A 21837-nucleotide genomic window follows, 5' to 3' on the forward strand; every position below is an offset into this window, starting at 1 on the left:
GTAGTGTAGGCAGTCTCCTTAGTAGATCTGTTACATTTTCTAAGTGTCCTGCCAATAGAACGCAGTCTTTGGTTAGCCTTCCCCACAACATTTTCTACGTGTTCCTTCCAATTTAAGTTGTTCGTAATTGTAATACCTAGGTATTTAGTCGAATTTACGGCTTTTATATTAGACTGATTTATCGTGTAACCGAAGTTTAACGAGTTCCTTTTAGCACTCATGTGGATGACCACACACTTTTCGTTATTTAGGTCAACTGCCACTTTTCGCACCATTCAGATATTTTTTTCTAAATCATTTTGCAGTTTGTTTTGATCTTCTGATGACTTTATTAGTCGATAAACGACAGCGTCATCTGCAAACAATCGAAGACGGCTGCTCAGATTGTCTCCCAAATCGTTTATATAGATAAGGGACAGCAAAGGGCCTATAACACTACCTTGGGGAACACCAGAAATCACTTCTCTTTTACTCGATGACTTCCGTCAGTTACTACGAACTGTGACGTCTCTGACAGGAAATCACAAATACAGTCACATAACTGAGACGATATTCCATAAGCACGCAATTTCACTACGAGCCGCTTGTGCGGTACAGTGTCAAAAGCCTTCTGGAAATCCAGAAATACGGAATCGATCTGAAATCCCTTGTCAATAGCACTTAACACTTCATGTGGATAAAGAGCTAGTTGTGTTTCAGAGGAACGATGTTTTCTAAAGCCATGTTGAATGTGTGTCAATAGACCGTTTTCTTCGAGGTAATTCATAGTGTTCGAACATACTATATGTTCCAAAATCCTGCTGCATATCGACGTTAACGATATAGGCCTGTAGTTTAATGGATTACTCCTACTCAGATCCCTCAGAGTGGTTGGTGGGTCACGCCGTCCATAAACAGCCCTTTTCAATCTATCCCAGCCTTGTCCGATAGGGTTCATGTCTGGAGAACATGCTGGCCACTCTAGTCGAGCGATGTCGTTATCCTGAAGGAAGTCATTCACAAGCTGTGTACGATGCGGGCGCGAATTGTCGTCCATGAAGACGATTGCCTCGCCAGTATGCTGCCGATATGGTTGCACTATCGGCCGGAGGATGGCATTCACTTATTGAAATAGTCTGTCTAAGGCGTTTAGCCTGACCGGGTTGCCTCCAAGCACGTCTCTGACGATTGTCATCGGTGAAGAGAAGGTGATGCTAATCCTGAGCTGTCCATTCGGCATGTTGTTGGGTCCATATGTACCGCGTTGTATGATGTGGTTGCAAAAATTGACCTCGCCACGGACGTCGGGAGTGAAGTTGCACATCATGCAATCTATTGCGCACAGGTTGAGCCGTAACACGACGTCCTGTGGCTGCACGAATAGCATTATTCAACATTCTGGCGTTTCTGTCAGGGTTTCTCCGAGCCATAATCCGTAGGTAGCGGTCATGCACTGCAGTAATAGCTCTTGGGCGGCCTGAGCGATGCATGTCATCGACAGTTACTCTCTCTCTGTATGTCCTCCATCGTTTTGGTTCACTCCGAGACGCCTGCCACTTCCCTTGTTGAGAGCCCTTCCTGGCACGAAGTAACAATGCGGACACGATCAAACCGCTGTAGTGATCGTCTAGGCACGGTTGATCTACAGCCAACACGAGCCGTGTACCTCCTTCCTGGTGGAATGACTGGAACTGATCGGCTGTCGGACCCCCTCCTTCTAATAGGTGCTGCTCATGCATCGTTGTTTACACCTTTGGGCGGGTTTGGTTCAAATGGCTCTGAGCACTATGGGACTTAACATCCATGGTCATCAGTCCCCTAGAACTTAGAACTACTTAAACCTAACTAACCTAAGGACATCACACAACACCCAGTGATCACGAGGCAGAGAAAATCCCTGACCCCGCCGGGAATCGAACCCGGGAACCGGGGCGCTGGGCGGGTTTAATGACATCTCTGAACAGTCAAAGGGACTGTGTCTGTGATACAGTATCCAGTGTCAACGTGTGTCTTCAGGAGTTATGGGAACTGGGGTGATGCACAACTTTTTTTGATGTGTGTAAATAAAAGCTACTACTGGTCTTAACGTCATGGTTATCTGAGCAGCAGCACATGGTGATGATCGAATTTTCACGTCTAAAACGCTTGCGAGTGCGTCAACGCACCCCCTTGTACGCTTTTTCATTTAATTTATTGAGTCTATCAGTTTACATGACCTGTTTCCTGAAACCTTTCTGCATCTGCATTTACATCCACATGACTTCTCTGGAATTCACGTTTCAGTGCTAGGCCGAGGCTTCGTAGTACAACTTGTAACGGAGCATATTAAAGGCTTTACTTTACCGAAGTATGCGATACCCTCCAAATTCAACCAGTTTAACGAGTATTTATGATTATAGAAAAGTTATCGTGTATGTTAACAATGATTGCATAACTTGTCTCCATAAACAGTCAACCCATTAAATTATACTGAATAACTGACCCACACAAAAGTTTATATCACTTGATCACTGATACAGCAAATGTCATCATGTAAAAACACTAAGTTCATCTTAAATAATTAATATGAAGTACGAAAAATAGTGGCCAACTTAGGTATTTTGGATCTCCTTAAATAAAAATCGCCCAGTGAAACCTATTTGTTCACTAGGAGCGTTTTCACTCAGTATTCACGAAATCAATCCTATTTTAGACGAAAACCAATGTAATTCTTAATAATTCATGTTATTTACTTATTTATGCAAATTAGAGAAGTCAGTTGACAAACTTATAAAAAACGGCCTTTTTGTAACAAAGAATTATTCTGTCAAGTCAACAAATCTGTCTGTCATTTTAATAACCTGTTAAATTAAGTCACTCGATGCAAATTAATAACTTTTCTGCACAAATTATGATAACAGATGTACATGTGACTTATAAACTATATCTCTTTTTAGTAGTTCTTTGACAATGTCATACATACGAGCAGCAAGAAGGGTCAGGAGGCAGACGGAATGTCACTTTGGTAAAGTGTGTTTGTGTGTTATTGTTTGAGGTGGATAAACAATACAAAGAACATGTAAAGAAAGTACTACTTTGTGTTGTGTCATGGTCTTTGGTGGACAGTGGAATTAAGATGGCCACCAGAGTAATAAATATTTGAAGTTTACATATTTGTTGGTTTCGCTCGTTCTTTATCATCAAAAGCACATAAAAAACACGGGACCTCATGTTTTTAACCCTAGACAACCAGATGTAGAGCCAGCATCAGCATCGAGAGACAGCAGCGATCCAGCAAGTAGCAGCGATTACTACAACACAATGAATTTTAATGGCGCCAACCTAACATCAAGTGCTAACAAGCTCCGTAAATGGGAGTGAAATAGTGCGATTATAGCAACTAGCAATATCTACGACCAGGCGACCATTACAAACTGTAAGACTATTTCTCGAACTTTCCACTCCCGAATAGCACTTGGGAAAAACATATCTTTCCGAAAAAGCTGTGATCCCTCTTGTTTTATTACGATAGATTTATCCCTATGTAGGTGGCAGTCAATAAAATTTTTCGCATTCGGAGGAGAAAGTTGGTGGTTGAAATTTCATGAGAATATCCTTCCGCAGCGAAAAACGTCTGTTTTAATGACTTCCACCCACATTGGCATATCAATCGAGGTACTCTTTCCCCTATTTCGCGAAAATATAAAACTAACATTTTTGATAGCCCCGTTAATTCTCTCTGGTAGGGATCCCGTATCGTGCAGCAACGCTCCACAAGTGGACCGACCAGTGTACTGTAGGCATCCTTTTTAGTGCAGTAGCTCCCAGTCTTTGTGAGGACGCTATTCCTGAGTGCAAGCAGATACTAGAGACACTATGACCAATAGTATCCGGACACATGACTCAAAATGACTTACAAGTTCGTGGCGCGTTGCATCGGTAATGATGGAATTCAACGTGGTGTTGGCCCACCGTTAGCCGTTAGTCGAACGAGCAAGTGTACGTGAGTCCCAAGAACGGATTTATTTGGAAGACTAGCCTTTACCGGGTGACTTAAGACGCCTCGCTCCACCGAGGATATCTAAATCTAGGTTCCAAAAGTTAACGGTTCAAATGGCTCTGAGCACTATGGGACTTAACATCTGTGGTCATCAGTCGCCTAGAACTTAGAACTACTTAAACCTAACTAACCTAAGGACATCACACACATCCATGCCCGAGGCAGGATTCGTACCTGCGACCGTAGCAGTCGCGCGGTTTCGGACTGAGCGCCTAGAACCGCTAGACCACCGCGGCCGGCAAAAGTTAACGAAGTTAAATAATCAAATAATTAAATAAAATTTCCCATATCCTTAAAACAACGGACCCCCTTCTAAACGGTACAGACACTAGCGAAAAGAAAGATAAATAACGTCACATGACGCTGTTGAATTCTTTTGTGCTGGCGTTTTTACAACTACGATACATTCTGCAGCTTATCAACGGCAAACAATGTAATACTTTCTGTTTGTAGTCGATTTCAGACCCAAAATTACCTTACTTAGGCGTGTTACAGTTTGTCATACTGAAGTTTTGCTTCCTGTTGCTTTAGACGTGTTGCAATACTTACTTCATTTGTTATTGTATTTTCAACGGTTAAACATGTATTGTTTTTATTTTCTCACGTCATCACATGGTTTATGTCGCCAGCTGACGTGCTATTGTAGCTATATTCGACTTAAAGCTATTTACATGTACCAAGGAGCGATAATTAGATTGTAACTACGTTTATGATGTCCCTTCGTTTCGTTGCGTTAAGGGTGGGGTTGCCAGATTAAATTGACAAATTTACCAAGTATTGTCGGGCGAAAGGATTTGCTGAGTTGAGGGTGAACACAATGAAACACTTGGTAAAATTTAAAAATTGCTTTTGTATTGCTAGTTACAGCTTTTAACAAATTTTTGTAACCTTCAGTTGTTGGGTGCGAGTAGTAGTTGTATGTCGCGAACTACAAATAACAACGAATACATAATTCTGCTTTTTCCGTATCGACACTCAATTTGTTTCTAGTGTCAGACCATAAATGATTCATGTGACTGATGTCTGTCTACACGCGGGCATTACTGCATGGAACCTGCATTATCCTTTTTATAACCTTGTATGTTTATTCTCTGTTCAGAAACGCTTTCCGCGTAAACGAGTTCGTGGACGTAGAAGCTTGACTGTAATTGCACCAGCCAGCTGGTAACAGCGCACCGAATATTTATTGCCTTGGTTCTGCATATCAAACAAGTCAGTAATATAAATGGAGTTATAAAAATACCGAACCACTCATACATCGGTAGAAAACACGGGGCTGAAATACTGAACAGTTCGGTAACAAACTGAGCACCTGGTAAAACCAGGTTAAGAGTGGCGCGCTATTTCAAACTGTTGTTGACAATTTGGATGTTTGGCTCGTGTGTGTACATGTAAACAGCTTTAAGCCGAAATTCGTATAAAGCGCACCAGATGTTATGACAATCAGAAGACAATATTAAAAGCCACTGAAGAAAGGCCAGGAAGTGCTGAAAAAGTGTATTGGAAAAGCAGAGATAAACGGTCTCTCACGTAAGGTAAAACTTCTTTCCAACAAAAGAAGTGTGTTAAAATCAGACACTCGTATTACTTACCTTCCGTGTACCTGCGAACAATCGCCGTTTTCCCTGCAACAGAAGAGAAGCGGATATTAGACGGTGCTGTGAGATATTGGGACATTTCCCTTCCTCCCCCATGTTTATTAGCTTCTACAAGAAGAGGAGATCCAAGCCGGTCAAAATATAGGAACTTAGAAGTTTTTCTGCAGTTCTACAACAGGTTTAAATCAACTGTGCAAGAATGTTTTTATGGAGTGGTGAGTACTCGGCGCGTAATGGTGACACTCCGATGAACGAGTGTGCGCTCTTGGCGAACGAATAAACTTGTCTGTTGTTAAAATGGAGAGAAGAAATTTAAAGAAAATAAGAAACGATAGAAAGTTTTTGCAATCAGCATCACTAGTTAAGGGTTGGAACTTGTGACTGCAACCATTTTGGCCGTCGTTACAGTTTAGCTCATTCTTTCATTAAGAAGACATGGATATACAGTATCTGATCGAAAGCATCCCCATGCTAAAGTATGCTGAACTAGCCACTAGATGTCACCAGAGTGGACCCGCCAGTATAAAATGAGGCGGGGAGTATTGTGTTGCCCGTACATACTCTGTGTGACCAAAAGCATCCGGACACCTCCAAAAACATACTTTTTCACATGACATGCAGTGTGCTGCCACCTACTGCCAGGTACTCCATATCAGCGACCTCAATAGTCATTAGACATCGTGAGAGAGCAGAATGGGGCGCTCCGCGCAACTCACAGACTTCGAACGTGGTCAGGTGATTGGATGTCACTTGTGTCATACGTTTGTACGCGAGATTTCCACACTCCTGAACATCCATGTGTCCACTGTTTTCGATGTGATAGTGAAGTGGGAATGTGAAGGGACGCGTACAGGTCAAAAGCGTACAGGCTGACCTCGTCTGTTGACTGACAAAGACCGCCAACAGTTGAAGAGGGTCGTAATGTGTAAAGGGCAGCCATCTATCCAGGCCATCACATAGGAACTCCAAACTGCATCAGGATCCACTGCAAGTACTATGACAGTTAGGCGGGAGGCGAGAAAACTCGGATTTCATGGTCGAGCGACTCCTCACAAGCCACACATCAGGCTGGTAAATGGCAAACGACGCCTCCCTTGGTGTAAGGAGCGTAAACATTAGACCAGGGGCGGGCAAACGTTGCACGCGGCTCATGAGCGCACAGCGCTGCACGTGTGCTGCTCGCGTGCAATCGTCTACTGGGGCAGTGGCGACAGCCGGCAGGTTGCGGCAGTGTAGTACCAGGTAGAGATGGGTCGAGCTCGTTCATTCCCGTGAACTACTTCATTCATTTCACTCTTTGCCGTGAAGCGTTCAAATGCAGTAGTTCATTCATGAAGTACGGAAGGCTGGCGAAGTTGCCCAGTTCGCCGCTCAGCCGCGGCTACGCTCGCTTCGCCTCGCTCGTACAATAAAGCTTCGTAATACTTCATAATTTTACCAACAGATGGCTGAACTATGCAGTAACGTGGACGCAACGTTTTACGCTCTTACAGAGTCTGAGAGTTAAATAGAGCATGGTCGAAGGGGACAAAGGAAAGATAAACAGAGAAACCTGTCACATATAAAGAAGGTATTACATTTAATCTTGCTCGACATTTTCTCGTGAAGCGCCCAAAAAAGTCTTTATCTGCCAAGTGAGACCTTATTTGTTGTATTCATGGACTGAAAACTAGGGCTACCAACGAAATGCAGTCCAATTTTGTTCCTTTTAAAATTTAATCCAAAATAGAATGAGTATGTTCACCACTGTTACAAAGTCTATATACGTACGTTAAGTAATTATTCAGAAGTTTTCCTGTAGATTTGATTTTTGTTGAGAATAATAACCCTCCAAATTCAAAACGTAAACTGTCACCTGTAGTCATTGGTACGATTTCAGGTAAAATCCCTCTTTATTTTCTTTGGAAAGCAGTTTTTGCTTCTGTTCAGTCTTATACAATGGCTAGCAACTCGCGATCGCGTAGAAGTAGTGAGATTTGGGGTTTCTTCGCCGATTTAGGTGATGGTAAAGCAAAGTGCAATTATTGTTCTAAGTGTATTTCATATAAAGGAGGAAATACATTTAATCTACCGCGTCATGTTCGAGTGCTGCATCCAACAGTGTCATTGTCAGTCAGGCGCTTAGCGCCCCCTGCTCCTGCATCTTCCGATATTTGTTGGATAAAAAACCCGGACAATCCGGAACCAACATCAGTAAATGCCAGAAGCGAACAGCAGTTGGTGCCAGAAAATAACAGTATCACTTCAGTATCAGAAAGCAGACCTCAATATCACGGAACATTACCCATGTATTTTCCGAAACCTCTTTCTAACAAAAGAAATCAGGAGATTGATTTCGCACTTCTGCAGACTGTTGTAAAGGATTATTTGCCCTTCAACATAGTGGAAAGCAAATATTTCCAAAGTTTTGTAGGCAAACTGAATGGTGCTTACAGAATGCCATCTCGGAAGACCATTTCCAATACGCTGCTACAACAACAGTACGCCATGGTGAAAGAAATTGTGAGAGCCAAAATTAATTCTGCGGAAGCGGTTGTGCTGACAATGGATGGGTGGACCTCAACTACAAATGAGAGTTATTTGTCGGTGACAGCACACTACGTTAAAGACCTGGAGCTGGCGTCTTCCCTCCTAGAGTGCTTTATATACGACGAAAGGCACACGTCAGAAAAACTCTCGGAAGAACTGCTACGTGTCACAAGGGAATGGGGCATTCAAGAAAAAGTCGTGTGTGTCGTCAGCGACAATGCTGCTAATATTGTGGCAGCTATAAGACTCACAGCCTGGAAACACATCCCCTGCTTTGCGCACACACTCAATTTAATTGTTCAGAATGGGCTTCCGCACATTCAACCCATTCTGAATAAAGTAAAAAAAAAAATTGTTGAATTTTTTAAAAGAAGTTCGCAGGCCTGCACGAAACTGAGAAATATGCAGGAACAGTTAAAAGAGCCAGTTCTGAGATTAAAACAGGACACTGTTACAAGATGGAATTCAACCTATGATATGCTGCGAAGAATAATCGAGGTTAAGAATTCCCTAATGACAGTTATCACTCTGAATTATCCGGATCTTCCAAATCTGACTGCAGAGGACATTGCAAGTGTAACACAAGCCTGTGACCTGTTGAAAATTTTCAAAGACTGCACTGAGGAAATGTCAAGTGAAAATGTTGTGACTGCTTCTAAAGTTATACTCCTTAGTCGCTCGTTGAAAAAATGGTGTTGCCGGTTTGTTAATAACACTGAAATTCATGTAGACGTGCAACAGATGGCCGAAAAGTTAGCTGAAGACCTAAAACGACGATTTAGAAATATAGAGGAAAATTCCATTTTAGTGGAAGCAACTGCACTGGATCCCCGGTTCAAATTACATGGTTTTTCTGATAAAAATTCTGCTGAGAAGGTGAAATTAAACCTGATCAGGCACTGTGAGAAATTTGTGACGAACACATCCACTGCTACTGCAACAATCTCAGTTCCAACCACTGAATCTACTTCCAGTCTCTGGCTCGAATTTGATGAAGTGTTTTCCAGGCTGCAGAGTAATCCACACCCGAGAGCTGCTGCAATAGTGGAAGTGGACAAATATTTACAAGAGCCTCTGCTACAGAGACAAGGCAATCCACTTCAGTGGTGGTCTGAACGGCTGTCAGTATACCTCTCGCTCTTTGAACTTGCAAAAATACGACTCTGTATTGTCGCAACCTCCACGCCGTGTGAAAGAGTGTTCTCGAAGGCAGGACACCTTATAACTGACAGAAGAAATCGTCTGACAGGGAAAAAAGTGGAACAAATCATGTTTTTAAACGGAAATCTCTGAAGATTCACCAAATCCGTTGATGCTTATTCATAAATACATATGTGTATTTTTTTTTAAATTTAATTAGGACAATCCTCAAATTGACATTTAGTGTAATTATTTCAATAATGTGTACGAGATAAACATTCCTACATGAACGATTATCTTTCAAGAGTGGATTCCACGCATGCTTCAGTTCCAGACTCACAAGGTAAGCATTTTATTTTCATGTTGGCTGTGCGTACTCACACAGCCAGCCTCTTCGTTTGTATTTTAATATTCATTTGTCTGCAAGCGCTGCCAACGGTAGCTTACCCGTAGACGCGAAGTATAACTGCACAAATAGTCGCTGGTAATGATGTCAGCACTGCAGGGAGCAGCTGACGCTACCTTCCCCTCGCCCCCCATCACCACTACCCCTCCTAACCCATCGTTCCCCACAAACACCGCGCGATTCGTCGACAAGCAGTGGAGGGAGGACTGAAGTGAAGGGAGAATGAGTGACGTAGCGCCGATGTACTGGGGAGGGAGAGGGGAAGAGAGTGAGTGAACTAGAAAAAATGTGGAGTGTGCTATCTATGAAGAGTTTGAAGTACCAGTTCTTTGAAATTGAGTGGTTAGTTCACACTTCACTGGAGTGAAGCGTTCATTTGAACGACTCATTCACGAGCTCCCCATCACTAGTACCAGGCTAAGCTGTGGACGTTGAAGCGAAGCGACCACTACGTAGTGAACGTTGTATTTCAAGAACCGGAAAATGCAGAGTGAATCAAGGAAACGAAGTAGTGGAGATTTGCTATCTTTTAAAAAGGAATTGCTATCTTTTAAAAAGGAATGGGAGAATCATTTTTCTTTGTGCAAAAACGTGAAAATTCGAAATGACAGTATTCTCGCTGGTCAGCGGAAGTTTAATATTGAACGCCATTATAATAAATTTCAATATGTTCCCGTACTTAGTGCAATAAAAGAGGAAATTCTCAAGCGATTTGGGGATATATCATACTTATCCCAAGGTTTTGAATAGTTCTCGAGACAATTTGCTGTTTCTGTAGATGATATTCATCCCAGTTTGCAAATGGAATTAACAGATCTACAATGTAGATTCTACAGCGTAATTCTCGTATAAGGACAAGTTCCTTTTGGCAAGACGTGTAATAGATTTTTATCACAACTTTCCACAGCAAGAGTTTCCTCGTCTCCATCGTGAAGCCGCGAAGATAATATGTTTGGCTCGACATACGTTTGCGAGAGATTTTTTTCTGTTATGAAAATTAATAAGTCTCGGTTAAGAGTAAACATCAGTAATGAAAATTTACGTAACTGTTTGCGTTTGTCTGCATGTAGAAATTTTGTTCCATACATTAAACGTATTGTAAACTCCACCTGTGATAATTAAATAAAACGTATCGTAGGTAATAGGCACTCTTTCAAACCATGATTTCTTTCACGCACTCGTACTAACCTTATTCCTTCATTCAATAAAGCAGGCCAGGAAACAAAACGCATTACGGAGGAAGAAGCGGAGAGACGGTATGGTGGGAGGGGAGAGAAGCGGGTGGCCAGCTTGCCTCTGTGTGCACGCAGAATACCTGTTTACTGCACACGTGCAAGTGCACCGCACATGTGCAGGATTTCTGCCCGCCCCTGCATTAGACGATTGAACAGTGGAAAAACGTTGTGTGGAGTGACAAATCACGGTACAAAATGTGTCGATCCGATGGCAGGATGTGGGTATGGCGAATGCCCGGTGAACATCATCTACAAGCGTGTGTAGTGCCAACAGTAAAATTCGGAGGCTGTGGCGTTATGGTGTGGTCGTGTTCTTTATGGAGGGGGCTTGCACCCCTTGTTGTTTTGCATGTAACTATCACAGCACAGGCCTACATTGATGTTTTAAGCGCCTTCTTGCTACCCACTGATGAAAAACAATTCGGGGATGGCGACTGCATCTTTCAACACGATCGAGGACCTGTTCATAATGCACGGCCTGTGGCGGAGTGGCTGCACGACAATAACATCCCTGTAATGGACTGGCCTGCAGAGTCCTGATATGAATACTATAGAACACCTTTGGGATGACTTGGAACGCCGACTTCGTGCCAGGCCTCACTGACCGACATCGATACCTCTCCTCAGTGTAGCACTCCCTGAAGAATGGGCTAGCATTCCCCAAGAAACCTTCCACCACCTGATTGAACGGTTGCCGGCGAGACTGGAAGCTGTCATCAAGGCTAAGGGTGGGCCAACACCATACTGAATTCCAGCATTACCGGTGGAGGGCGCCCCGAAATTTTAAGTCATTTTCTACCATGTGTCCGGATACTTGTGATCACACAGTGTACGCCACAGTCTAGCATGCCTGCTCCCGCATCTTTCGCCCTGCTGCAGGTTGACTCAAGGCTCGGTCCTCTCACCCCAGCTTTACTTCCTATACAACGCAGACATTCCCAGCCCGCCACCCGCAACTACCTTCTGCAATTTGCTGATGACACCGTCTACTCTAGGAATCCATGACCTGAGCTGAACTTGTTTACATACTAGTCACGATACGAGTGGATAAAAAAAAGTGTTCAAATGTGTGTGAATTTCTAAGGGACCAGACTGCTGAGGTCATCGGTTCTTAGACCTACACATTAACTTAATCTAACTTACGCTAAGAACAACACAAACTCACACCCATGCCCGAGGGAGGACTCGAAACTCCGGCGCGAGAGGCCTCGCAATCCGTTACATGGCGCCTCTAACCGTGCGGCCACTCCGCGCGGCTGCGAGTGGAGATGTCTAATTAAATGTGTTGAAGAATTGGTCGTCCATATGGATGGGCTACTCAGCTGTGAACTGCAGTAACTACTGCAAAAATGGTTTTCGCATGTTTGTATTTCCTAGTGACCCTGGATGAACAAAAAGATGGGCCACAGACTGCCGGAGAGAGAATTGGGAACCACGTGGCGCAAGTTGTGTATTGTAAATATACGTTAATAATAGCAGTTACGAACACGTAACCAGTTGTATGCAAGTGCGTTTCTTCTCAGTCGAAAACTTCACCGAAACAGTTCGTCTGAAAATTTTTCGATTCCTGAGATATTTTCGCCATTCGGAAAGTCGAGAGGAATATTTTTGATGTATTTACACTTCTTATCATAAACAAACATACACAAACTGAATAATACTTAACCCCATTTCTTATATAGGCACGGTATAACGAGTGATAATTGAGATATTTTTATAGCGGATTGGTCATTGTGAGGGAACCAGCGCAAGTATCATAACCTTCAAAGTATAAAGTTTTTACCAAAACTCAACAAGCAACAAATCTATCAAGAAGTACATAAAATGAATACTGTTTATATGATAGATGAAAGTATTAACAAAAATTAATTTCACTGTAAAATAAAACAGTACTTTCCCCCACCTCTGTCCAATAAAAATGCGGCATTTCTTATAGTACCTCCTTTCAAGTGGTTCAAATGGTTCTGAGCACTATGGGACTTAACTTCTAAGGTCATTAGTCCTCTAGATCTTAGAACTACTTAAACCTAACCAACCAAAAGATATCACACACATCCATGCCCGAGGCAGGATTCGAACCTGCGACCGTAGCGGTCGCGCGGTTCCAGGCTGTAGCGCCTAGGACCGCTCGGCCACATCGGCCGGCTACCTCCTTTCGAATAATAATAAACTCTTTTACAGCTGGTTATGTACAGGCAAAACTAATAAATAGCCACAGGTTGTTACTGCAGAACACCCATATTTGAAGACATTAGTACCGAGTTCTCAACTCTTTACATTTAATATTTACGAACTATCGCGCAAGTTCCGAGCCTACGTTTCCATAGCCGTGTAATATTACATTCCAATTTTCCTGTTATGTCAAAAGGGCATTCTAAATATCTCTACAAACATTAATTGCTGTTTGGTTGACTTCATACATGCAATGTCAAATATTTTTATGCCCTCCTCCAACACCACCCGAATCTCTTAGTCGAGTGGTGTAATACATAGAGACTTCAAGTAAACCCACAGAAATGACGAGCCACCTTATTTCCTTCCCTTCATCTACAACCAACCCGTTGCTCTAACACAGTGAAGTATTTAGCACAACTCTCGACAGAAAACTAACATGGAACACATCTCTTTACCATCCAGCACAAAGCCCGGGACCGACTGAAACTACTAACAGACCACACTTGGGGTCTACATCCCCACCATTATCCACACCTATAAATCCCTCATCCGCCCCTTCCCAAGCTACATTAACGTTGCCTGGGCCTCTGCCTCAGCTAAATTCTAAGAGTCCCTTGAAATCCTGGGAAGACATGCAGCCAGCCTCGTCTTCCGCATCTGCCTACCTACCCGCAGTCTCATCCTGCATCAACTCACCCACTTCCCACGCCACCTGTACTTCCTAGAGCACCTTCGGGTCCGATACCTAAATCGCAAAACCCATCCCAGCACCCAATTTCCAACCTACTAATCACCAACCCATGTACCTTACTGCGCCACTACATCCATATTCCTCCTTTCATGCACTTCCATGCCTTCTCCGTCCTCCCCCGACGGAATTTTACCCAACTCCCACTCCACAACGATGAAATCTGTTTCGAGATACACCCCTCTTTCAAACCCCAATCACAACTATCCACTTCACACCATCTTCATCCACCTTGCTGACTTCTAGTCGTTACCTCTCTCACCTACATCATACTCCGCAAGCCACCTAATGGTGTGTCACGGAAGGCATTTTCGCTACTACTGTAAGTGGGCTGCTTCTATGTTGGCAGGGCTCTGTAGCGCTTTGCATTGGCTCTCTGATTGCAGTTTCTTTGCGAGAGACTCTGTGGCTGGTCGGACTCGTTGTTGGACGTTAATCGGCAGTAGTGTTGGGCAGTTGGAAGTTAGTCGCCAGCAATGATGGAAGTACTGTTGGGCAGTTGGAGGTTAACTGCCAGCAGTGATGGATGTCAGATGTGAGAAGCTAGCATTGACGGAGGGTGGAGGTCTGAAGTGTTAGCGTAGGCTAACGATCTGTACATGTTCGACTTGGAGACTGAATGTTGTTCATTATTATGTATCTTTATACTAGATTTCAATGACGATTTATATTCGTGTCTCAATTTGTTGTCACATTATTACAGTAAAAAAATACAGGGTGATTCAAAAAGAATACCACAACTTTAGGAATTTAAAACTCTGTAACGACAAAAGGCAGAGCTAAGCACTATCTGTCGGCGAATTAAGGGAGCTATAAAGTTTCATATAGTTGTACATTTGTTCGCTTGAGGCGCTGTTGACTAGGCGTCAGCGTCAGTTGATGCTAAGATGGTGACCGCTCAACAGAAAGCTTTTTGTGTTATTGAGTACGGCAGAAGCGAATCGACGACAGTTGTTCAGCGTGCATTTCGATCGAAGTATGGTGTTAAACCTCCTGATAGGTGGTGTATTAAACGTTGGTATAAACAGTTTACAGAGAATGGGTGTTTGTGCAAAGGGAAAAGTTCTGGACGGCCGAGAACGAGTGATGAAAATGTAGCACGCATTCAGCAAGCATTTGTTCGCAGCCCAGGAAAATCGACTCGCAGAGCTAGCAGAGAGCTGCAAATTCCACAATCAACTGTATGGAGAGTCCTACGAAAAAGGTTAGTTATGAAACCTTATCGTCAACTACCTGAGGCGATGGATCGGCCGCCAGGCAGCCTGTGACAGAGCACTTCATCACTGGCCTCGAAGAAGCCCTGATCTTACCCCCTGCGATTTTTTCTTATGGGGGTATGTTAAGGATATGGTGTTTCGGCCACCTCTCCCAGCCACAATTGATGATTTGAAACGAGAAATAACAGCAGCTATCCAGACTGTTACGCCTGATATGCTACAGAGAGTGTGGAACGAGTTGGAGTATCGGGTTGATATTGCTCGAGTGTCTGGAGGGGGCCATATTGAACATCTCTGAACTTGTTTTTGAGTGAAAAAAAAACGTTTTTAAATACTCTTTGTAATGATGTATAACAGAAGGTTATATTATGTTTCTTTCATTAAATACACATTTTTAAAGTTGTGGTATTCTTTTTGAATCACCCTGTACATTATTTGGTTTTGCAACAAAATCATTCCTTTGCTAACCACATGCCTATTAGTAGTTAGTGGCTTCAGTAGTTAGAATATTTTATTTAGCTGGCAGTATTGACGCTCGCTGTATTGCAGTAGTTCGCGTAATGAAGATTTTTGTGAGGTAAGTGCTTAATGAAATGTATTGGTTATTGTTAGGATTTCTTTTTAGTCAGGGCCATTCTTTTGAATTAATTAGTTCAAGTCGGTTTTTTTTTTTTTTTTGTCAGATTGCGTTGCGCTAGGATATTGTGGGTCTCAGTCATTCAGCAATTTAAGTACAGACTCACACATGTAAATGAAGTTTCACCACTATCTGATCCCTCCAACCCTGTTCCTTTCGCGAATAGTGCGTGGTAAGAATGACTGTCGGTAAGCCTCTGTATTGGCTCTAATTTCTCGAATTTTCTCCTCGTGGTCAATACGCGAGATGTATGTGGAAGTAATATGTTGTCCGACTCCTCCTAAAAAGTGCTGTCCCGAAATTTCAGCAGTAACTGTCTCCGTGATGCACAACGCCTCTCTTGTAATGTCTGCCAGTGGAGTTTTGTAAGTAGGCTGTTAATGTTTTCTTTATGTAAGTAGGCTGTTTATGTTTTCTTATTGGCAACGTTACGTAGGGCTCTATATGAAAATCACTGGCTGTGCTGTGTGCAGTCTGTGGCTAGTTTGCATTGTTGTCTGCCATTGTAGTGTTGGGCAGCTGGATGTGAACAGCGCGTAGCGTTGCGCAGTTGGAGGTGAGCCGCCAGCAGTGGTGGATGTGGGGAGAGAAATGGCGGAGTTTTGAAATTTGTAATACTGGATGGCATGAACTGCTATATATATTATGACTATTAAGGTAAATACAATGTTTGTTCTCTATTAAAATCTTTCATTTGCTAACTATGCCTACTAATAGTTAGTGCCTTCCGTAGTTTGAATCTGTTATTTAGCTGGCAGTAGTGGCGCTCGCTGTATTGCAGTAGTTCGAGTAACGGAGATTTTTGGTGAGGTAAGTGATTTGTGAAAGGTATAGGTTAATGTTAGTCAGGGCCATTCTTTTGTAGGGATTTTTGAAAGTCAGATTGCGTTGCGCTAAAAATATTGTGTGTCAGTTTAAGCACAGTCATGTACAATTTTTCTAAGGGGACGTTTCAGTTTGTTTATGGTCACCGTAACGCTCTCTCGCCAGCGAAACGATCCCGTGACGAAACGTGCCACTCTTAGTCGGATATTCTCTATCTCCTCTATCAGACCTACCTGATAGGGGTCCCAGACAGATGAACAATATTCAAGAATCGGGCGAACAAGCGCCTTATACGCCATTTCGATCGTGTATGGGTTACATTTCCATAAGATTCTTCGCACGAATCTGAGTCTGGTGTCTGCTTTTCCCACTATCTGTTTTATGTGGTCATTCCATTTAAGGTCGCTCTGGATAGTTACGCCTAGATATTTTACGGCAGACGCTGTCTCCAGCTCTTTGTCATCAACAGTGTAACTGTGCAGTAGTGGATTTGTTTTCCTATGTATGTGCAATATGTTACATTTATTTACGTACAGGGTCAACTGCGATAGCCTGCACCATTCATCAATTCTCTGCAGGTCGTTCTGCAAATTCTTACCATCTGTGGCTCTACAGTGCCCCATAGTCATACTTATCGTCGCATCATCATGATCATGCATTTATGTACCACATTTACTTTAAAAATGTGCAGCTTACGTCATCGTATCGTGTAAAAATCTGAAGTAAATCGCTCAAGAACATTTAAATGTTTATGGTAACAACGTCAAACTACAACGTGTCTTTGTATTTTAGTATAGACATACAGGGCTATTACAAATGATTGAAGCGATTTCATAAATTCACTGTAGCTCCATTCATTGACATATGGTCACGACACACTACAGATACGTAGAAAAACTCATAAAGTTTTGTTCGGCTGAAGCCGCACTTCAGGTTTTTGCCGCCACAATGCTCGAGAGCGCAGTGAGATACAATGGCGACAGGAGCCGAGAAAGCGTATGTCGTGCTTGAAATGCACTCACATCAGTCAGTCATAACAGTGCAACGACACTTCAGGACGAAGTTCAACAAAGATCCACCAATTGCTAACTCCATTCGGCGATGGTATGCGCAGTTTAAAGCTCCTGGATGCCTCTGTAAGGGGAAATCAACGGGTCGGCCTGCAGTGAGCGAAGAAACGGTTGAACGCGTGCGGGCAAGTTTCACGCGTAGCCCGCGGAAAATTGGCTCGTGGCACAACTGGAGACCGACAGCGCCGACTTCATCTCTCAACAGGATGGTGCTCCACCGCACTTCTATCATGATGTTCGGCATTTCTTAAACAGGAGATTGGAAAACCGATGGATCGGTCGTGGTGGAGATCATGATCAGCAATTCGTGTCATGGCCTCCACGCTCTCCCGACTTAACCCCATGCGATTTCTTTCTGTGGGGTTATGTGAAAGATTCAGTATTTAAACCTCCTCTACCAAGAAACGTGCCAGAACTGCGAGCTCGCATCAACGATGCTTTCGAACTCATTGATGGGGACATGCTGCGCCGAGTGTGGGAGGAACTTTATTATCGGCTTGATGTCTGCCGAATCACTAAAGGGGCACATACAGAACATTTGCGAATGCCTAAAAAAACTTTTTGAGTTTTTGTATGTGTGTGCAAAGCATTGTGAAAATATCTCAAATAATAAACTTATTGTAGAGCTGTGAAATCGCCTCAGTCATTTGTAATAACCCTGTATATGTAATGGGAGAGAACTTACGGATGAGTAACTTAAAATCAGGTAGAGTAGTAAATTTGGATCCGCCTATTAGTTTATACGACTTAATGTAGTGAATGTAACTCGTGGAGGATATATGCAGCATCTATATTATTACACCTAACGGTGTATTGTTTAAGCCAGATTACAGTTGCTTCCCTATCTTTATTTTGCCCTGAAGTTCTTACCTGATCTGATGTATAACTGTAAACTTTCATTCTAACTCATCTTCCCAAGCTGTTAAGTAAAAGAGCCTATCTTACGTATGTAATCCAGTCAACACGTCCACTACATAATTTCAGATATTATGTAGGTGATTATACGAGTAGCTTCGTAGACACCAATAAAATATACAAGAAAGATTTTTCTTTGCATCATTGAATTCCTGTGACGTACCAAATAAACGTTCAAGACAAAAAAATGTTTACTTTTGAGGGCTTTATTCAATAATGCTAATTTTGTATCGTTATCACCCTGTTTTAAATTCTGGAGCAGATCTCAGTACCTTTCTTTTACAATAGATTCCACTCTAGAGGCCCACGAACTTTGTCAGTAATCGTTTGCCTGTGTAGCATTTTACCCGAAATAAATCAGTTGTACCGTTAGCATAAAAAGAGTTTAGTTGCAACATAGTTCACAGCCCTCATGAACTGTACGTGTTCGACTGTGATTGTACCATTTAAACCAGCAGTGCGGAACACCGTTTAGTCCCTTAGGTCAGATAGGCAAAGCGACATTTCACTCTTCTTACGCTCGTAAACCAGCGGCGTTCAAATTATGGAACCCACGCCTGTTCACTTCCACATCTTACGTAAGTGGGTTGCTTTAACGAGGCAAACCTTGGCTTCAGAGTAAACAGCTTACCTCAGCCTTTCCGTTTACTACTGTTTAATGTGACTACTGCCTGACGATAAATGAAGGAAACTGAGAAGAAGACGGGAGGTGGTAACCAGAGGTTACCAAAATTTGAATTTTACTCGCATTTAGCTGCGACTTCACAAATACAGGAGGACACAGAAAAAGGGGAACATTTCCACAATCCAATAAAACTAGAAGTGATGAAGGAAAGACATTGCGAAAAAACTACGGTCCGATAATCCCATGTGATGAAACACCACACCATAATGTCATTTTACTAGCGTGTAAAGGGCGCTCATGAACGTCATTAGGATTTGCGTTTGCCCAGTAACGGTAGTTGTTTACTCACATAACCTGTGAGATGAAAATATGCCTCATCTGACATCCACAACTTGTTTAGAAATTCAACGTCATTGTTTATTTTTATTTGTTGAAAGAATCCTAATCATAACCGGTAATCGTTTTCCCTCAATTGTTGCACCATCTGTACTTTGTACGGATGAAATTTTAAATTTTCTGCGAACACTCTCCCCGGACATTCCAACCACTGCCGCTTGCTTACGAATGTAACGTCGTGGGCTCCGTAAGACGGACTCGCGTACATCATCAATGTTCGCTGGAGAATGCACACTTCCTGGCCGCACTGTTGGTTTCTTACTGAGGGCAGATCCACTCTCTTCAAAGTTATTAATCAAACATTTTATCGCGTGTTTCGACGGAACGGCATCATGACGTCCTAAATTATAAAAACGTCAAACTCCCTCAGCGCCGCTAGCAAACTATCAATGGTTTTATGAAACTTTTTATGGCTAACGCACGCTGTTTTCCGTTCCACTGATCCATGATTACTGAAATGGCGGACTGTTTATTCGCTGTCACGAACCTGCAGTGCTGCCACCTGCCCATGGCTGCCACTACTCATTTCAAACATTCCCCTTATTCTGTGTCACCCTGTATTTACAAGCTGGCCAAGACAGATGTATTGTCTGACAGTGCCCGGTAAAGGATTTTTGAGTTTTACGTTTCCTACCGTGCTAAATCCATCAGACCAAACTTTTGTCTTGGAAAGTTGATCTGTGTCACTGCCTGACATTCCGAAGCGACATCCGATGCCGACTTCCCTCGTTCTTCAAAATGATTTGTGAATAGTACAATGTCATCTGCAAATGACAGACTGTTAAATGACTTTAGATTTGAAACTTCCTGGCAGATTAAAACTGTGTGCCCGACCGAGACTCGAACTCGGGACCTTTGCCTTTCGCGGGCAAGTGCTCTACCAACTGAGCTACCGAAGCACGACTCACGTCCGGTACTCACAGCTTTACTTCTGCCAGTACCTTCTCCTACCTTACAAACTTTACAGAAGCTCTCCTGCGAACCTTGCAGAACTAGCACTCCTGAAAGAAAGGATATTGCGGAGACATGGCTTAGCCACAGCCTGGGGGATGTTTCCAGAATGAGATTTTCACTCTGCAGCGGAGTGTACGCTGATATGAAACTTCGGTCGGGCACACAGTTTTAATCTGCCAGGAAGTTTCATATCAGCGCACACTCCGCTGCAGAGTGAAAATCTCATTCTGGAAACATCCCCCAGGCTGTGGCTAAGCCATGTCTCCGCAATATCCTTTCTTTCAGGAGTGCTAGTTCTGCAAGGTTCGCAGGAGAGCTTCTGTAAAGTTTGGAAGGTAGGAGACGAGGTGCTGGCAGAAGTAAAGCTGTGAGTACTGGACGTGAGTCGTGCTTCGGTAGCTCAGTTGGTAGAGCACTTGCCCGCGAAAGGCAAAGGTCCCGAGTTCGAGTCTCGGTCGGGCACACAGTTTTAATCTGCCAGGAAGTGTCATATCAGCGCACACTCCGCTGCAGAGTGAAAATCTCATTCTGGAGACTTTAGATTTATTGTAATTCCTTTCTCTTCCCTGTTCAATTTTGGCATTGTCTTTTCATGGGCAGCACAGAACATAACATCCGAAATGTTTCGACGCATCAAACTAGGCTGGCAAGCGTTTGGATCCTTTAGATCAACATGACAGTAGAAATGAAAAAAATAGTTTATAATCAGCGTATCCTCTTCGTTTTCGGTTAGGGTTGAGAGGCATGAACACACAAGAGGGAAACTTACAGCTGCACAGCGAGGCATGGAAATACACTACTAGCCATTAGAATTGCTACACCACGAAGATGACGTGCTACAGGCACGAAATTTAACCGACAGGAAGAACATGGTGTGATATGCAAATGACCAGCTTATCCGAGCATTCACGCAAGGTTGGCGCCGGTGGCGACACCTACAACGTGCTGACATGAGGAAGATTTCCAACCGATTTCTCATAGACAAACAGTAGTTGACCGGCGTTGCCTGGTGAAATGTTGTTGTGATGCCTCGTGTAAGGAGGAGACATGTGTACCATCACGTTTCCGACTTTGATAAAGGTCGGATTGCATCCTACCGTGATTGCGGTTTATCGTATCGCGACAATGCTGCTCGCGTTGGTCGAGATCCAATGATTGTTAGCAGAATATGGAATCTGAGGCTTCAGGAGGGTAATATGGAACGCCGTGCTGGATCCCAACGGCCTCGTATCACTAGCAGTCGAGATGACAGGCATCTTATCCGCATGGCTGTAACGGATCGTGCAGCCACGTCTCGATCCCTGAATCAACAGATGGGGACGTTTGCAAGACAACAACCATCTGCCCGA

At 43.2% G+C, this 21837-nt stretch overlaps 1 protein-coding gene across 1 annotated transcript in view; it reads right to left on the reverse strand.

The window, feature by feature from the left end:
• The window catches only part of LOC126106101 (ras-related protein Rab-32-like), a 426954-nt gene that overhangs the window by 95280 nt on the left and 309837 nt on the right, over positions 1-21837 (reverse strand). The window contains exon 2 of the mRNA XM_049912349.1: positions 5611-5643. Within this exon, the coding sequence (XP_049768306.1) occupies positions 5611-5643 (33 nt within the window). The remainder of the gene's footprint in view (positions 1-5610; positions 5644-21837) is intronic.

Source organism: Schistocerca cancellata, chromosome 10 (genome assembly GCF_023864275.1).
Source record: "Schistocerca cancellata isolate TAMUIC-IGC-003103 chromosome 10, iqSchCanc2.1, whole genome shotgun sequence".
Lineage (NCBI taxonomy): Eukaryota > Metazoa > Arthropoda > Insecta > Orthoptera > Acrididae > Schistocerca > Schistocerca cancellata.